General features: G+C 43.7%; 1 protein-coding gene across 3 annotated transcripts in view; it reads right to left on the bottom strand.

Moving 5' to 3' along the window:
* The window catches only part of LOC113589466 (1-phosphatidylinositol 4,5-bisphosphate phosphodiesterase beta-4), a 47,603-nt gene that overhangs the window by 6,910 nt on the left and 21,693 nt on the right, over window positions 1-19,000 (bottom strand). For all 3 annotated transcript variants that reach the window (XM_027029264.2, XM_027029185.2, XM_035524061.1), the window contains exons 6-28: window positions 18,803-18,862; window positions 16,985-17,128; window positions 15,636-15,715; window positions 14,753-14,806; window positions 14,244-14,325; window positions 13,991-14,091; window positions 13,463-13,520; window positions 12,648-12,756; window positions 12,110-12,320; window positions 11,912-12,005; window positions 11,521-11,600; window positions 10,842-10,926; window positions 10,548-10,638; window positions 10,149-10,238; window positions 9,249-9,340; window positions 9,064-9,156; window positions 8,787-8,931; window positions 8,535-8,619; window positions 8,026-8,150; window positions 7,048-7,099; window positions 6,019-6,121; window positions 5,669-5,833; window positions 2,259-2,463 (exon numbers count right to left, since the gene is read on the bottom strand). In XM_027029264.2, coding sequence (XP_026885065.2) covers window positions 2,259-2,463; window positions 5,669-5,833; window positions 6,019-6,121; window positions 7,048-7,099; window positions 8,026-8,150; window positions 8,535-8,619; window positions 8,787-8,931; window positions 9,064-9,156; window positions 9,249-9,340; window positions 10,149-10,238; window positions 10,548-10,638; window positions 10,842-10,926; window positions 11,521-11,600; window positions 11,912-12,005; window positions 12,110-12,320; window positions 12,648-12,756; window positions 13,463-13,520; window positions 13,991-14,091; window positions 14,244-14,325; window positions 14,753-14,806; window positions 15,636-15,715; window positions 16,985-17,128; window positions 18,803-18,862 — 2,404 coding nt within the window. The remainder of the gene's footprint in view (window positions 1-2,258; window positions 2,464-5,668; window positions 5,834-6,018; window positions 6,122-7,047; window positions 7,100-8,025; window positions 8,151-8,534; window positions 8,620-8,786; window positions 8,932-9,063; window positions 9,157-9,248; window positions 9,341-10,148; window positions 10,239-10,547; window positions 10,639-10,841; window positions 10,927-11,520; window positions 11,601-11,911; window positions 12,006-12,109; window positions 12,321-12,647; window positions 12,757-13,462; window positions 13,521-13,990; window positions 14,092-14,243; window positions 14,326-14,752; window positions 14,807-15,635; window positions 15,716-16,984; window positions 17,129-18,802; window positions 18,863-19,000) is intronic.

A 19,000-nucleotide genomic window follows, 5' to 3' on the forward strand; every position in this document is an offset into this window, starting at 1 on the left:
TGTAACAACAACAACAACAACCCCCCCCCCCCCCACAGCAAACATTTCTTTCTAGGAAGAAATGCTGTGGTTTATCTACTTATTGTGACCAACCCTCTACCCCACCCATCACCCCATAAATAATAAACAAACAAACAAATTAACAAAAGGGTGGCAAGTAAAATTAAAAACAAAAAACACACAAAAAACTTTGAAAATCATTCTGAATATCAAATGCAAATGAAAGGAAGAAAAACTGCATAAATTCATGGGCATGGAATAAAGAAATAAAAGGTGGATCCAATTCGAGTCGCGTTTCTGCATTTATTGCAGTTTTCCACTCTGCTCCTCCTCCAGCATCTTCATGAATCCCAGAACAAAGGCCCCAGCTGACAGAGACAATGACCAGAGACAATGAGCCCCCCCCCCACAGCCAAATAAGAGCACTTGCTCACCATTCTGCACATGCTAATCAAACCCCCGCACCCGAGCACATTAGGCGAACCTCAGAAATGGGAGGCGAGAACATGAACCTCCAGGACCTAAGCAGCCGCCAGCTCTGCTCTGCTGGCCACAACAAAGGGGAGGAAATGGCTCTGGGCTACACACAGTAATCTGTAAACTCGTAGGGCTCGGGAAAGGTAAATTAAAATTGATTTCCCACATACTGCAATGAGGTTCATTGTCTATAAATCAACTTGCAATAAAATGACAGAAAAGAATTACCTTATTTACATACAACCAACAAATCAACTTAATTTGATGTTGGAGTCTTGGGATCGATATGCTACATGCGCTTCACTGTTCAGTTTTTAAAGTATTGCAATTCAAATATATTCACGTTTTGATTATTTATGGTTTTTAATTTGCACCTAACCTGATCACTTTCACTCCTCAATCCAGCATCACAGGACAGCAGCCACCATGGGAGAGGGAGGGCAAAGGTGTGCCTCCTTCAGGCTCAGAGAAGCCAGCAGCTATGCTGCTTCTAACTGTTCGCTGGGGTCCCTGACCCCCGAACCCCAGTTCAGAATCTCTTGACGACATAGAGAAGTCTCAGACCAGTAGGCCACTTGGGATCTTCTAATTAAAGTGCTTTTTAATTTACAAGATTGTAAGGTTACTGTTGTTTTATTTATGTGAAAATCTATTTTCTTTAGGAGTTGTGATCTAAAAAGGGATTTTCAACTTAGTACTTCTACCTCCCACCCATGTTTAATATATAAATCAGGCTTTCAGAGGACTGCTGGTCCACTGCACTCTATTCCATCTGGAATACTGAGCAGGGAACATCCAGCAATTTAGATATAATGATTACAATTATTTTGTTACTCATTTTTAAGGCTTAAGAAATGTCTACCTGTAGTTGCATAACTACATGCAAGGACTGTAACTAATGGTGCAAACACTAATAGTAAAGCTTTATGTTTGCTGTGAGCAATTCTAAAAGTATGATACATTCAAAATACAATCTAAACAACTAAAGAGAAATGTTTAACCTGCTTGTCCTGTTAAATGAACACAGAGTAAGTTCTTTAAGAACAGTAAGGCACAAGAGGGTCAGCGGGAGCCTACAGAGGTCATAGGCATGCACGCACACACGCGCGCACACACACACCATCTGGATAGATCTGGGTCATGACTGTGGGGTGAAGATATGCTCTGAATAAATTGGATGACTGGAAGCAGGTTTCAAGGGTATGCCAGAGGTGATCTCTGTGCATAGGAATAAAATGATAAAGAGTGTGTATGTGAGTGAGTGAGTCATAAACCTCACATAAATAATTACATTCATACATGCAGCCTCCATTACAGTGGATTGCTGTAGGTCAAGAAACCATTACCTACTCTACAAATCTGATGTGCAGATATAAAAAAAATATTTCAAAAGCAATGACAATTTCCTGCAGTTTGCTATGCTGTTAAATATTATTGTGTGCAGTGCACACTGCAGTCATCTGCAGTGTGATAATGTATGGCCAGGGGTGAGGAGTGTGCAGATGTGGTCACTTCTAGATTTCACATAGGCCTTTCTCAGTTTTCTTCAGCCGAGCTCCTGCACACAAGCCCACACAGCCTGCCAAAGAAGGGTTATCGTCCAAAATTGCCAAACAAGTCTGTGAAAGAAGGGTACGTGCATGCTGTAGCATGGAAGGGATGTAGTTGCAAGTGTACTGCATTAAGAGTGTGTGTGTGTGTGTGTGTGTGTGTGTGTGTGTGTGTGTGTGTGTGTGTGTATGTCTGTCTGTGCGTGCGTGTGCCTACGCATGCCAACTCACCTCCAAAACCGTCAGGTACGTAGGTCTTGAGGACGATGTTGCAGAAGACCGTGGGCAAAGAGAGGGGTTTGTTGCCCTCATTCCTCAGAGAGATGTGTCTGTAGCCTGCCTGGAGGCCATCCAGGGGTAGGATCCTCTGGCCAATCAGCTTATTGTTGTCATCGTAAACAGCAATCCTCAACACGGCCAGGTCTGGCAAGATGACCTGCGCTCACACAGAGGAGGAAGAAACTCTGCAGTCTGACACCCGACACACAGTACCAGGATAACAAAGACCTTCAGAAAATGTTTTTAGGCATCGTGACCATGGCCATCAGGAAGGAGCTTATGAATGCACAGAGCGAGCGAGCAGTGCTGAAGAGCAAAGCTTTATTCACAGATACCTTACAGCATAAACAAAGGAAAAATAGAATTATCCCTTTTATGAGTCATAAATGCTCCATTTTCCTTTCCCACTAGATCTCACTCCCCCAGGTCTGACGAACCTCAGCTCCTCCCGTCAGGAAGCAGACCTACCTCCAATAGTGATGGGGAGGTGGAGTTTAATTTATACTGCCATTATGACAGCTCCACCTCTTCAGACATTACAACATGCAAACGTATACAGTTTCACTGTGGAAAGTTCAAACTGATAGATAATGGCACAGCCGGGGGAGGGGTGGACTATGGCACATGTCGGCCAGTCCTGTAGACAGGCTGCAGTAGCTTAGTGCTGAATTGCTCAAGCCTTGCGGCACGCACAGCTAGAGCTCCAATAGTAACTAGCCACAAGCCAAATCACCCACATCACAGACTTCACAAACAAGGGGCTTTTATACCACTGGCCAATGCAGCTCTGAGCAGTTGTGGTTAGAGCAGAAGAGATGGCGCAGGCGATGTGAGCCTGCAGTGCTGAGTGTACCCGCTGCTCCGCTTCCTACACTGCAGCATGCGAGAACAAGGACACATGTAGTGAGCCCCAGCACTGCAGATCTGAACAGCACCGTGGCCCCTCTGAGGAGCTGGGTGGGAGATTAATGAGACCGAGAACGATGAAGAGTGACAGAGGCAGAGTCAGAGAAGAGGACAGAGGAGAAGGGCAGAGGGCTTTAGGACAGGAGTTTGTCAAAAGGAGTCAAAAGTCTATGAAGTGATTACTGTAATACATTTGTGAAAAACAGGTCAGCTTTCTGTGGGTGTGTGTGTAAAAAATGTGTCTTAACACATCGAGTATCCACTAAATTCAAGTGTGGGTTTAGCTATGTCAGTGTACAGCATATTAGTGTGTACTGAGGTAGTACATTCCCCCCGTCATGTGCCAATACCTGCAGGTCTGCCTGCATTTGAGCATAGGTCTTCAGCATCAGCTCAAACACTCCATGTGGATGGACACTGAGGACTCTGTGAGACCATGCATGCAAGTGATATGACTGGTCACGAACAGACTATGAGCATACAGTCATAAGAGCAGGACTGACTACTGTTTGAATATATGTGCATGTGAGTAAATGTGTGTACTTGCATTTAAAAGAGAAAGCAAGAGACCATAAAATGGAACTTGAACTATATTTATATATCAATGGGAATGTCTATTAATACTAGTATTTGTTACATTATCATGGCGTTTGAGCTGATGATTGAGGGTTTAGCATCTTTTGAGGGAGTGATTATGTTTTAATATCCTTGTGCATCTTTGTAACAGCAGTGCTGGCTGGCTGGCTGTGTGTGTGTGTGTGTGGGTGTGTGTGTGTGTGTGTGTGTGTGCGCGCACGCATGCTTGGGGGATAATGGCACTGATGATGGCCGTATGAGTATTCGCATGTCTGTGAAAGCTGGGAGTGTGTTTGGGGGGTTAACAGCAGTCAATGTGTGTGCGTAGAGCAGGCAGCACTGCGGCAGCTGTGATTTATAGCCTGTGCTGGAGTCTCCCTGTCATGCCTGAGAGAGTCTTCCATTCTGCTGGCCTCAGCAGTAACAGCCCTGCACACGATCCCTCTCGCTCTCTCTGCCACTCACTCCCACCCTTCCGCACACAATCAAATCTTTAAAATACTACTGAGCCATAGAGGATATGAAAGTGGTAATGCTTACTGTGAATGGTTTATACTGTAAAAAGCCCATCGGCCCATGGCATGGAGTAGCAAATGCTACTGATTGCTTACAAGTGTGCCATGAACCTGTCCCTGGCACAAGACTGGACATGAATTTCAGTTTCATTTAATCTCATGTATGCGCACATGCACAGCCACACCCACGCACTAAGGGTGTAACAATTTCAAGAGAGTTTTACAAGGTCACTTTTCTGCATATGAACATGCTACTTTGCAATCTTTAGTTTTGAATTAAACTTTGCATTTTTCTGAGACAAACAAAAATTATTGCATATATAATCAAATAGCTGTAGAATCAGACATATTTTTAAAACATAAAATACCAAAAAATGAATTGACCTCGTAACTGAAAATCATACCGAACCAGAGCATCACACCCACACACATTTGACTTTATCCTCTCTTCTGTTACTCGCTTTCAACTCCGTCTGCTGCTGCTCAATGGGTTCTCCAGCCTCTCACCTCGCGCTCCTGCTTTCTGCAAGCCCACGCACGCCTTCATGTACCAGGCTGCTTTAGCCATTTAGCCATGCAGGAAAACTCGGTAATGACAGGCAAACGAAAAAAGACAAAGATATACCGACGCCGCAACATTTTCATGAGTGCAGGCTGCACCAGTGCTGATCTTTACCCAGTAAAACCAGCTATGCTAAATCAAGTGAACCTATGCTAATAACACTGCTCTTTCAGAACTTGTTCAGAACTTGGGTTAGCCCAGCCACTGTGAAAACTTGAAGAATATGTATTTCTGTTTAAATAACACATACCCAATATCTTATTTAATAACATATGCCACTGGTTGAAGATGAACAGACAATGATAGCAGTGAAACATCTGTCTGCTAATCCTGAAGCCCAAAGCCATGGTTCATAATCAATATACAGCCAGGAATCTGATCTCACTTACAGAGCCATGACAGTACAGCTGCGGGGTGGCAGTAGGTGATATGATATACCAGAGTATGATAAACTAGGGTGTATTGGAAATGTTGAATTCAAAAAGTAATTGAACAGCCTTATTACACCTGGTACTGCTGCTTTCCTGGTGTACGGTGTCCGCTTCAGTTTAGGAAAACTAAATCTCATTAAACTTATAATGTGTACTATGTAAATATCCTTTCATATTATAATTTTATGTTATCTGGAAGAATGACATTTTGTAGCACCCGTTGTAGAACAGACTTGCAGATGCAGATGTTAAGTGAGCTCACTCACCCACCCATTCACACAGATAAAAGAGCAACCTAATTAGATTCGCTAATTGAATTTCAGTATTCCTGCTGAACCGATCTCGATGGTTTCGCTAGATGTGTCCACCCACCTTTCTGAAGACAAAGGGCTCCTCGTTGTAGGCTGGGTTCAAGCCGTTGTTCATCACCATGCGAGTGCGGAACTCTTTGCGGATGGTGTCAGTGGGCAAGCCGTACATGTCCACCTCCACGTAAGTGCCAATCTTCTTATCCGATAAAAACTGACCTGAGAACACCTGGGACGGGCAGGCACATGCAACAGTGAGCCGGCTCTTCATAGCAAAGGACCCAGAGGAGGTGCAGTCTCTGATCCAGGAGCAGTTAGCAGAGAGATTGATGTAAAGCAGCAAGCAATGAAGAGTTTTGCTTAGAGAGTGTGAGTGCCGGCCGCGACTGTGGACAGAGCCTTCAGTGCTTTCACCTGAACACTGCAGGTGGCAGCGATGACGCCATCCACGGGCGTCTCAGAGAACGGGTCAAACATCCGGTCGGAGCGCCGCATGAAGTCAGGCTTTAGTAGGTACCTGTGGGAGATGGCCACAAAGAGCTGAAACACTCATCTTTCTTCAGTGATACAGACAAAATACACACACACACACACACACACACACACACACACACACACACACACACACTTATGTACACGCGCACATGTACGTTTGCAAACACGTGCATAAACATGCGCACACACGCATGCACACACATGCGCACACATAAAAAAACAGCAAAACATTTTTTTTGCTACTATAATACCATAGGCCATATTATGTCTTCATCAGTCACTACATGCAAATTAATTCCATTAGTTTCTCATCTCTCACTGAATAAAGCAAGTCACTTTTGGGTTGAAATTCTAGCTGCTTACTTGAGCCCCTCTGCTATTACCCAAATCAGAGTGGAAAACAAGCCCTACATGTTTACACAGGTATCAGCTAGCGTCGTGACTCAAAGCCAGCTGGTAATTATCCTTCTGATTAATTGTTCGGAAGAAGATTAATGACCTGAGCTTTTCCCATTACAAAACCATACGAATCGTCAAACACAATAACACGCATACGTACCCCACCCCCTCGAAACACTCATCCGCCTACCCATAGCCTCACCCCCAAAAACCAACCCACCCACATTCTCACCCACAGCAATCAAGTCCACAGCCCCTAATGTTCCTAAAGTTGGGCTGTGCCGATTTGCATTTCGTCAGTGAGCAGTGAGCCCTGACGCCTGCATGAGCCTGAGGAGCTGTACACTCCACAGGCCCAGGCTGAGTGCCTCCCCTCGGGCAGGGTCTGCAGCAATGGCGGGTGGCAGACTGGGAGGGCGAGAGCAAAAATTTAGCGAGCGCTCATTTGCGCTAATGCGGATGGTGGCTAAGGGCTGCCTCTGGCTACGGCTAATGGGATGTGACACAATTTAACTGATGAGCTTTCCAGGCTGAGCCTCCTACACTCACCCACATGCGCCGTTGTACTCAAACTTCCCCTGGTTCAGCTGCATGGCCAAGTCTGTGGACAGAAAGAAAAATGACAGAGCCTTAAGGAGCCTTCTTCCCCTGCTCTTAGTTCTGCCTAGATATGACTTGCTAATCTTACATGCCGAAAGTCATATTAAACAGAAGCAGCCTAGTATAGCGATAGAAGCTCATTAAAATGCTTGCATTAAGCACTGACGCATTAAAAGCTGGAGTGCTAAACACAATTGCATGATATCACCCTGCTGTACCCCCAGTGCTAAAACTCATGGTGTTGTGCATTACAGCTTCCATTCAAAGGATCTATTGTTTTTTTTAAGTCTTTCTTTTCAGAATGGATCAATACCAGCCAGCCCACGGCTATGTAATGCAGCAATCTCTGGAATCCTCCCATAATATGAAACATGAGTGTGCTTTCCCCATCTGTGTGGGTTAAATGTGTCCCAGTTTCCCCAGTCTACAGTCTCCTCCTCCCTTCAGCAGCTTCACTGGAGACATATGTTCTCAGCCTACTGCGGGCAGCCACAGGGTGGTGTGTGTGTGTGACGGTATTTTTCTGTGTGTGTGTGTGTGGCCTTTTGGCTCGTCTGTGTGTTTACTCAGCCTCTCTGTTGAAGTGGTGCACTCTCATCTATTTGAATAGCTGTGGTCACTTGCAGGGGCTTCCCTTGAAAAAGGCTGAACAATCAGCCTCGTCTGTGCCAGCGCTGTAGTACCAGCAGAGGGCTAAACTGGCACCAAAGCTTATCCACTGGATTCCTGCTGCATAATAATTCTCAGAAATTACATCCGTGTTCCCCTAGTTGAGCTTGTGTAAATGAAGATCCAAAGAGATATTTGTCATTTTCAGGTGGGAAGAGCTTTAGAAAAGGCACTGACCTTTGTTCCACATACTTGTCTAACATGAAGTATGCGTGGATCTGTGTGCAAGTCTATGGGTGTTTGAGGCATGGGCCCTACCTGGGGTCTGGAAGTTCAGAGACACCATCTGGCAGCCGGCGTTCCAGAAGATCTGAGGCATATAATTACTGGAGTCCACGCGGCCTCCTTTCGGGTAGATGCGGCTCATCTGTCTCTTGTTGTAGCTGCGAGTTGGCCGATGAGGAAAAGGCACGTGAGGAGGTTAGGGGCCTTGACCAGGCCAAGGAGTTATTTCGAACTCAAAACAGATGGATTCCCAGCAGAGAGACTGGCAGCTGGGAAAGAACTATAGCAGTGAGGTTAAAACAGAGAAGTGCTTTTAAGTTTAAAAGTGTGAATGAAAGAGTTCTCTCACAGCAGGAAAAGAACTAGGCTAAAATGACTTTAATGATGAATAAATGAGAAATCGATGCAATGTGTCACACTACTTCATTGTTTATCCCCTTTCCCATCACTCTTAGAAGTTAATTAAATTAAGGATTATAAACTCCCCAACTGCACAACAGTGCCATCTCCTGACAAACTCATGCAGTGCAGTAAAAGGATACTTCACAAACTCAAGAGCATTGGTCTTCAGGTAGCCTAAGCCTACAGATTCATTGAAGGAGGACATGTGGTGATGGATGTTTTTCTCTGATGAGAAAAATACAACCAGACAATTGAACAAAATGCAGAATGAGAAGCACAGAAAAGCAGAGATGAAAGTATTGTTTTCAAATACCATACTTAACCAAAGTAATACTACAATGTGATTAGCATTCAAAGCCATATATTTTTTAGACACAAGAATGCAACTCTACCTTCTGCGATTTCAAAGCTCTGGAATTTGACGGGTTGGGCATAGTTGACCATGGCAGAAAGGTACGGGTGGATGTTGGTGGTGGCTCCCTCATACTTATACGAAGCGATTAGCTGTTGCTCGGTGTCGGCATCCTCCACCATGTCCTACGGCGGAACACCACCACAACGGTTCAGCTACATCACTGCAGCTACACGTTTACCTTTGCGTTTCACGCAGGCTGTTCACATCGTCATGCCTGGAAACCATTCCAGCAGCGAACAGGATGAATTACTGACCTTCTTTTTGTTGTCGAGGTCTGAAGCCTCAGACACATCAGTTGCATCAGCTTCTGTTGCTTCCGAGATCTCCGTGATCTCATCATCAGGAATCTGAGAGAAGGAGAGGCAGGATTTGAGTGGCCTTCAGTCTGACTGGCACACACTGGGCTGTGGTGGACTGAGCGTGTCCATTAGCAACGCACTTTTTCCTTCCTGGAGATGCTGATTTCCTGCGAGTCTTGTTCACCGTGCTCTTCAGAGATGTTGCGGGTTTTGGTGTCTTCTTTTCCATCAGCTATTAAAAGATGAGCTCACTATTTTCAACATACAACTTAATAAAATTAAATGTTTCCTACCATGTGTAACTGTGTCTAGCACAATCTCAATAAAAGCTAACCTCGATGAGCTTCAACAGTTTAGTGCAGCACATAAGCCTTCAAACCTCCCCACTTTTAAAAATGCTAAACTCATTTACCATCAAGTTTCTTCATATGTTTTAGGGAAACCTCACTTTGTGTGGAAATTTACAAAGAGTTGGGCAGTACTTTATAAACTGCAAGGGCTTCCAAAAGTTATATCAAAAGTCAAATGTTATATCAAAATGTTATGTCAAATGTCATATCAAATCCTATTACTCAGAACATGTTCTGAATAAACTAAACATAAAATACAAAAAGACGTGTTGAAAATGGCAAATTCATAGTATAGGACACATTTAAAAAGGAGAATAATCTGCATTTTTAAATGATAGCCCTTTATGGTGTATTTAAGTCCAATGGGAAGCTGTGTACCTCAAAAAATAGCGAACCTGTCCTTAAAACAAGACGTGCCTGTCCTGAACATAATACTGTTCATGACAGAAGTAACAACGCTCCACACAGGTCGTAAAGGGATACTTCCAACATTTTTGCAGTTAAACATTTTTACAGAGCTACACTCTACAGCCAGCCTACAAATAAAATCCATAAAAAAAAAAAAGGCTTGAGATACTAGCTGTCAAGTGCACATGTAGCTAAGTTGGGGTGGGGGGGTGGATGACCACGCCCAACAAGAGTGGAGCCCAGTGCATGGGGGTGGCCGAGAGCTGAAGAGTGCCAACTGACCATTCTCCAGGTCATCTTCATTCTCATCCTCTGCTGCCTGCACACTCATCTCCCCAGCCTCCATGTGTCTCTTAAACGACTCCAGTTGCTCTGTATATGCACGCACACACACACACACACACACACACACACACACACACACACACACACACACACACACACACACACACACCATGCAACAAGGTCAATAAACACACTATCACTTTTTGCATTTTTTGGCAGACAATAAACACATACATATGGTGGAACATTGAACATGGGGAAATTTCAAAGGAAACATCATGAAGTGATGCAACTGTGTCCAAAAGCACAGATAAGTAGAAGCATCTGCCAAAACCCCTGAGCCCGGAAGATGAAGACTTTGAAAACACTGCACTGAAAGCTCACAGAGGTACCTACTCTGCTCAACTTCAGGCTTTAAGCGCTTGTTTTTTATGAGGATTTTTCTTTTGAGATCATTTGGAGAAGGAAGGGGACGACCGGCTTCAATCTACAAAAAAAAGAACAGATGAAATCCATTTCAGTCCCATTACATATCTCACCTTCTGCTATCAAGGTTGGTTAGTTTTACTATACAGTATATAGAAAAATGTCTTGTCTCTACTCTTCCAAGTTAATATAAAAAAAGAAAAACCGTCATAAATAAATGTTACGTGGTGTTTAGTTTTAGTGTGACTTGGGAGGCTCACATACAGGGAAGCCCTCTAGTGGCTGCTTGAGTAAGAGCTCTCCAAAGATGTCCTCACAGTACTTTGCCATCTTATACTGTTGAGGTTTACTGAAACATCAGGACATGTGATTACACACAGCAACAATAAATGTCATCAATCACATGTTTGCAGCAATACCCATAGGTCATATTCCAAAATCCTGGGAAACCCAATTCTAGTTTACATAATCCCTCTCGCTGTCTGTCAAATTTGCCGTAATGGGAATAAAAATATATATATATATATTTTTTAGAAACATTGCTTTTACTAAACTTTTACTAAAATAGTAAAAATAAATAGTGTCTTTCTGCGATCTGCAACTGCAATGGGTCCCAGCTGTATTAACCAATCAGGAAGTTTCTCAGCATGGAGGCGGTCCTCCTGCCAGTCAGCTATTTTGCATGTGCACATAGAAGTGTAGGCTGAACATTATGGAGAAATGTCTGACTGGAGAGTGTGGGACTGAAGAGAAGGGATGCACTACTCCGGCAGCCAGGAGTAACACTGATTACAGGAGCTTTAAGTTGTATAATGTGACCTAATATAATTAGGATTTCAAATAAAAACTGTGAGCCATGACTGTATTAGAGAGGAAAGAGAAAGAGAGAGAGGAAAAAAAACCCCGTTTGTTTATTCTTTTGCCGGCACTAAGCTCATCTTACCTGCAGTGGTTTTCAAATGACAGGATAACAGGATATTCTGATGTCACGAAGGCGGTCTCCTTAATAGCTTGAATTACATCCTGTAAAAAGGTAGGCTATTAGATTAATCACCTAAAGCAGTTATATTTTCCTTAATTTATTAGAGCAGAATCCAATTATGCTCTGATACCACTGGGAAGGGGTAAAAACACCTGACATTTGCGTGTGTTTTAAGATACACATATTCCACCCATGTTATATCCATTTTCGAAAACTGTTTAGCTGCAAAGGTGATCAAACTATGGAGCAACATTACATTTCTAGGATCAATCTTTAAACTGGAAAAAGTAGCAACATCATGCGTTATTTGTTCTGCATGGCATGATGAATATGGCAGCATGTTTTTGCTTACTTTGAAGAGAATGTCCGTGCACATGGCCTTTCCATGGGTAATAATGGGTTCCTGATCCTCCCCTTTACCATCCCAACAGTCCAGCTCCACGCACCTGAACATGTGCATGCACACACACACAAACATTTTAATCAAAAATTTCAAAATAAAAATGATGATTCTTTGTCCAGAACTACAGGCAGACACGATGGTGTATACCTGCACCCGGAGAGCAGGACCTGCCGGTACATCTCCACAGAGGACTTGCCCCCGAACTGCCTGCCTGTCAGGTAGGTGTTGTGTGATGAGCTGATGAAGTAGTGGGCTAGCGGCTGGTCCATATCTTGGTACAGGTCCAGGCGGTCTAGGAACATGGGTGCGTTCTCGTCGGACATCAGATACCGGCAGAAGCCGTCGCTGGACATATGGCCTGTGGTGGTAAGGTAGACGGGGAAATGCAGAAAGATCAGAGTCACAATATGGAGCAGGTAAATAAGCTTCACACTAGGTCCACCTGCTTCTATAAGTAAAGTGATAGTTATTCCAATATCAATCTGAATGCTGCATTTAAGACTTCACAGCCCACCTATCGAAGGGTTACAATTTTCAACCACTAGATGGCAGCATATCATCACTTTCTTTTCTGCTTGCTTTTTCTCTCTCCTCTTAAGTGCCGTCTCAGTTTTTAGCCTTTACTTCGATTATATGATGAGAACAGTTCTCTCACAAAAAAATCCCACATTTCCAAAAATATCACCTTTACTCTTCAAGTCCTCGTCTCTCTCGTACTTCTCGATGATCTGCATGACTCGTTTGGGGTCGTAGAATGGAAAGAGGATCTCGTTGAGGCGAGGATCCCTCTGATTCTACAAACAATACAGCAGAGGCTGAATAGCACAGCAGTCTCAGATGTGAACTCAAACACCTAACATCACTACAGCCTGCCTTCATGAGCTATTAAGCTCATCTGTGACCTTAAAAAGACAAAGGGCACTGGGCAGCGCCATAAACACTCTACATCTAAGAGGAGAGCTACATTTATTTAGCCGTCTTCTAAACCAAGCTGCCAGGCGCCGTGCACTTGGCTAGTGTACAGGAGCAGAACTAGCAGGAAAAACAGCCCCAACACTCAGCACAGGCAGGGGAAAGGCGGCGGGTGGGGGTGCAAAGCGAAATGGTGCCACTTGGCCAGGGGGTAGTGATGTCCCCACACTGCCTGCCACCCGTAGCTAGAGTAACCCACTTCAGACACACTTGGGGGTGGGAGGACTAATGTGCACTCAAGACTCACAAAAAAAAAAAAAAAAAAAAAAGCACATGCGCACACAGCCAGGGAGTGAGCAAACAAACATGCACGAGAAAAAACAAAAAAAAAAACCCCAAAAAAACCAAAACACGAGAAGCGATGCAGAATGTGGAACAATGAGCCAGGACAACCCTAACGGTAACCATGGTTACGTCAGACAAGGCAATGCAATTGGCTTGGAGGGAATAGAGGAGCGGGTCATGCAGATGCAGGGGAGGCTGGGGAAGCAGTTACACAGAGAAGTTAATGAATGATAAAGAGCTTACTTCATTCAGAAAGCTGACTAACTGGTCTACAGTTAAATAATCAGTTTTGTCCCCATTGCTGCAAAGAAATTAATTAGAAGAAATCTGTTACATTAAAATGGACAAAACAACATGGTAAAGAACGAAGAGAGGGTTAGAGATCATAAAGCACTTTTTTTTTGTACACACTGGCTTTTATAGTGGTTACACATGTTCTTAAAAATTACTTTTATTGTTAGTTGAAACATTAATAAAGTTAATGTTGAACTGTGTAAGCAAGTTAGCTTCCTTTAAAAGAGTTAGCATAGCAGAGGCAATCAATCTTAAGGGCAAATATTTAATGCTAAACACAGAGATGTGAAATTGGATTTCAATTTCAACCTTCTAACCATCAATACAAGCTGACATTTTAAACAAAAATACGATCGACCAATGTATAACTGCACTGTAGTGCATCACAGTGAAGAGACAGAGTGCTACTTGGCAGGCAAAGTCTACACAAATCACCACAAGTGTTCTGTTTTCATCAAGCTTTTTGTCAGGACGTACATCTTTTTGAAGAGTTCTTCGATGTCTGTGCGTGGGCATATTTTTTGAGTGAGGGCATAGAAGACATCAAAAGTGAAAACTGAATGCTCAATTTCATCATTCTAGAAAAAACAAACAAACACATACATTAGGTCTTTACCACAAAAAGAAAAAGCCACTGGATTGTATAAACTGCAAAATACACAACCTTTATTATCTACAAATTTAAGTTTTAGATTTCAATTTCAACAGGAATAAAGTGGAATCTCCTCACCTTCCCACTGGGAAGGCCAAGCTCTTTAAGGGCCTGGAATATCCCCTTCTCCGTTTTGCCAGAGCCAAACGTCCTAGTGATTCTGCAGACAGGACAGAGGCATTTACATTTACGGCATTTAGCCGATGCTTTTATCCAAAGTGACTTGCTCAGGGGCCCAGCAGTGGCAGGGCTTGAACTGGCAACCTTTTCATTGCTAGTCGAGTACCTTAACCCTTGAGCTACCACTGCCCAACACCAGAGACATGCACTCCATCAGGACAGGCTCAACGCAGGCCTGCTTTATCAGGACAGGCTCAACGCAGGCCTGTTTCATCAGGACAGGCTCAACGCAGGCCTGTTTAATTAGGACAGGCTCAACGCAGGCCTGTTTCATCAGGACAGGCTCAACGCAGGCCTGTTTAATTAGGACAGGCTCAACGCAGGCCTGCTTCATCAGGACAGGCTTAATGCAGTCAAGAATTTCAAGTGACCCCACTAAAGCTCTTAATTTGTGCATCAGAACTTACCCTCTAACTGGGATTTTGCCATTGACATTGGTCAGAAAGGACAGTCTCATCCAGCTAAAAAAAGAAAGATTAAAAACATTTAGTGGGTATGCCTTTGGTTACCTATACTTGTAGAATCCTGGAATCATTTGTTATCCATTGCTCTATGAAGGAAAAGGTGAATAATGTTTTTCACATTTCTCTCTTCTTTAGATGAGTAGATCTGACTAGAGAAAATCTGAAGAGAGCTAGTCTGTCTTTCCAGGACAGCCCTAAAAGTGCCAAGAATAAATTTCTACCCAAGACTACATTAGAAGGAGACTCTCAGAGGCAGGAACCATTATCTCCTGAGAAAACTAGGCATAGGAATGCTATTCCTACTATGCCTTTCCCAGCTTTCAAGCAGATTTAATACAAACAGAAAAGCCCAAGTTGAATGACTGTCTTTCAAGAGATCTGACTAACCACTGAGTAACCTGACTCATGCTAAAGATTTCCTGTCAAGTGGTGTATAAGTGAACCTAAGCAGTGCTTTGGGCTGAGTGGCACTACAGAGCAAACTGCTAATTTTCAGTGCACAAGTGTTTAAAACCCCATGCCTATGAGAGGAGCCAATCTTCATTAGCCCTGCCTTAACAAAAATATTTAGTTTTGCACATACTGCGAAAACTACTTGTTTTATCTCCTTTTATGTGTTTTTGTTATTATCTATCCCTGACCAGTTCCTATAGCCTCACCATGTGTTTATGTTTCCAAAACCTCACATTATTGTGCAATGCAAACCGAAGCAATTCTCTAGGCAATTTCAGCCGTAGAAACAAGATGACATGCCCATGGTTTCAGGGCCACGGAATGAGGCGTTCCCGGATTCGTAGCATGAGCCCCAGCAGGTGCGGTCACTTACTGCTTCTTCAGACAATTGGTGGGACACACATTGTTGGCCTTGAAGTTGTGGATGACTGCCTTCAGGCCCTCCATCCATCTCTGCAAGAGTGTAATAAGAGGAAACGTTAGGCCACAACAGCTGCCATGGCGACCGGTGGCGGAAATCAAACACTGCGGGGCTGTGCTTTGGCGAGGAAGGGGAAAGATGAAGCGTGGCCGAGAGGCCAATGCCAATGTTTACAGAGTGCTCCCACACGCCGAGCACAGGCAGGCCACATGCAGAGGACAAGCAGACACTCCTGATAAAGGTCCATCCCTCTGGAATTGCAAAGTGGACACTCAAAAGCAAATGACAGCATGGTTAATGTTTGTGTTTCCAAACAGTGCTCCACATAATAGTGCTAGCACGTATTGTGCAATGTAAAAATACTGAACAGCCCTTGTTCTCTTGATGCAATAACTGTAGAAAGATGTGATGAATGAAAAGAGTGGCACTTGACTGTATTATTTATGAAGACAAATGAATCATATTATTTTCAGCAGTGATGTACATTCATTGTTTGTAGCTCGTTTATAACCTTAAGGGAAATGTGGGATGTGTTTTGTAGTGCAGCATTATTACTGCCCTTTAGAAAAATACAAAAACCAAGGTCATGCGACGTTCTCTTCCCAAAATAACAAACTACAGAGCTGTCATTCTGTCAATGTATAATTCAATAAATGCAATTCAGGCATGCACCACGACTTGAAATTCCTCTCAGAACGTGTTCTCCTAGCATGCACCAGATGGCACTGTGCCTCATATGCAGACCCTGTTAGACAACAGTCAGTTGGCCCTGAGCTAAGTGCGATTACACAGAGCGAGGTATTCCTCCTCTATGAGCTGTGCTAACCCCAGGCTCCCAAAAGTCCCCTCCTTGTGCTCTCAGACTACCCGTGGCTGTAAGCCCAACCTGTCAGGCTGAGGAGAGCAGAGCTCCCTCTCACTGATCCACCACACAGGCCCTGCAGCCAGTGCACAATACAAGTGCAAACAACATGAAGAAAGGCCCAGCATTCCCATCTGGCTAGCACATGTGTGTGTGTGTGTGTGTGTGTGTGTGTGTGTTTGAGAGAGAGCGAGAGAGTGTGAGAAAAGGGTCCTCCAGGTGCTATTGATCACCTATGCAGTCCATCCCGTCAGAAATCGCCGCATGGATGACAGTACCTTTACAGGTCAGCTAACACCACGAAAGGCACCAGCGACCTCACTAGAGCTCCAGTCCCTGTATTTATTACATTGTCTTAAATCACACTCTGTTTACACATTTGTCACGCAGCCTAGTTAAAGCAGAGGTTTCCATAGAGATCTGCTGTGGTAACGGTTACCTTGGCGGTGTCAGCACTGTCAGCTACCATGTACATGAAGCTGAGGTTGACCAGGTCCGGACCGCTGCACACGCAGATGATGCAGCCCTCCAGGTCGCCCTCTGCCCTCCCTGCTGCCTCCAGGGACACCAGGATCTTTGGGTCCTGCAGACCCCATCAAAGGGTCAAACAGACAGAGGAACAGAAGTGAGTACAGAGGTCAGCCCTGTGCTGGGGACACATGATGCAGCTGTCAGGATGGGCAAGGTACTGCCGTGTTTGGTCTCGGCTCTTTGGGACTTTCTAGGCAAGCATTTAATTCCAGCTCATCACGACCTCAGCTTCAAATGCAATAAGGCTCTCCCTGTCTTCATCTTCACCATGCCTGACCATACTGCTTTCCTCCATCTTTCATCTCCCTAATAACATGGCACAGGTTATTACTTAAGCGAAAAGCCACGACAACCAGACCTAATCTCTAGGGGCGAATTAACCCTTACAGAGTTTATCTGTGTCCAGCTGAATAAAACATACTGAGGACTAATGAGAGAACAGCAATCTATACATTTTCTTTTTGGGGATGTGAAGCAACAATTTTGGATATATCTCACATTTTGTGGGATAAATATAGTTACTGCAATAGTTATCTAAAGAAAACAAACAAAATGTAGCCTCCCCACAGTGAACCATTACTCATATCCCCAATGAAACATTTTCAAGTCCAACTAATGGTTCATAAAACGCTCTACTCTCTTCCAATCCTATTGACAACAGAGCATTAGCATTTTAACAGAAAAATAAATCACAGTATTAAGCCAGTGTACTGAGTCAGCAGATCTTCAAATGTTCTGTGGCACTATTACCACCTTGTCTCCTGAGACACTGCTCACCCACAGTCTGTCAGGATAAATAATGAAAGAACTGATTTGTGTCACATTCAGATGATGACATATTCTGGGCTGAACTACACAGAAGACAATGTGGGTTTCAATCTGTTAAGCATCTAAGATCATGACTCAAAACTAAAGCTCCACTAATTCTTTGTTATTGAATAATAATAATAATGTTTTGTTATTGAATTAGCAAAACAATAGAGAGTAATAATAGTGTAATCTAGTGAGGACTAGAGATATGGTACACACTTCATGTACAGCGACAGACAATGACTCATGAATTGGCTTTGTTCTGTTTGTGGGGCACTGCTGGCAGATATACGACTTATCACCAAACAGAGAGGAGATAGTACAACAGAATGCCTCTCTCTGCAAACATCACAAATGCCACCTTCTGATCTATTTTCATAGCACCCCCTACGCACACAAATGCACACACAAACACGGTCGCATGATTCTGTTAGGTGTCCATATGACATTACTCTAGTCTTGGAGAGTGGGACTTTCCATTATTCAGACCTTGTAAAGAAAGACAAACACTAGACAGGAGCAGGATGGTTCAATGACTGGGATAGGTCAATAGCTGAGGCTGAGAGAAAACGCAAGATCATCTCTGATGGTTGATAACATTAGATGGAAGTGCCAATACAAACAAAAGAGAGAGCTGTACAGTGCTCTTGACTTTAAAGTGTCTCATCACTGCAGTGCAGCTACAGGACCAATGTGCAACACGCTCATGCTGTTCCATCAGCTTGCCTCTTGAAAAGTCAAAAAACGTCTTATAGAGAAATACGCCATTATGCATAATAAGTAAAAAAGTTAATAGTTGAGTGTAGCTGGGAAGCCAATTTGAGATTACATCAAGATCTGTTAAATACACCCTCTACGAGTAGTTTTACGAGGCCAGGAGGTTATCTATGTGGAAGAAATGACTTCTAGTCCTCACCTTTGGCACCGTTCCAGCACGAACGCTGTTTATCATGGAACATTCTAGAACCTGGCCCTCCTGCAAGAAAAAAATTAATGAAGGAAGCACTTCCACATCACATTTCAACATGCTGTGGTACAGCTAATAGAGAGGGAACAATGTGATTAGTTGGGAGCTATATCCTGTAACACATTAGACAGATTACACCACACGCTG

Source organism: Electrophorus electricus, chromosome 3 (genome assembly GCF_013358815.1).
Source record: "Electrophorus electricus isolate fEleEle1 chromosome 3, fEleEle1.pri, whole genome shotgun sequence".
In the NCBI taxonomy this organism is placed as follows: Eukaryota; Metazoa; Chordata; class Actinopteri; order Gymnotiformes; family Gymnotidae; genus Electrophorus; species Electrophorus electricus.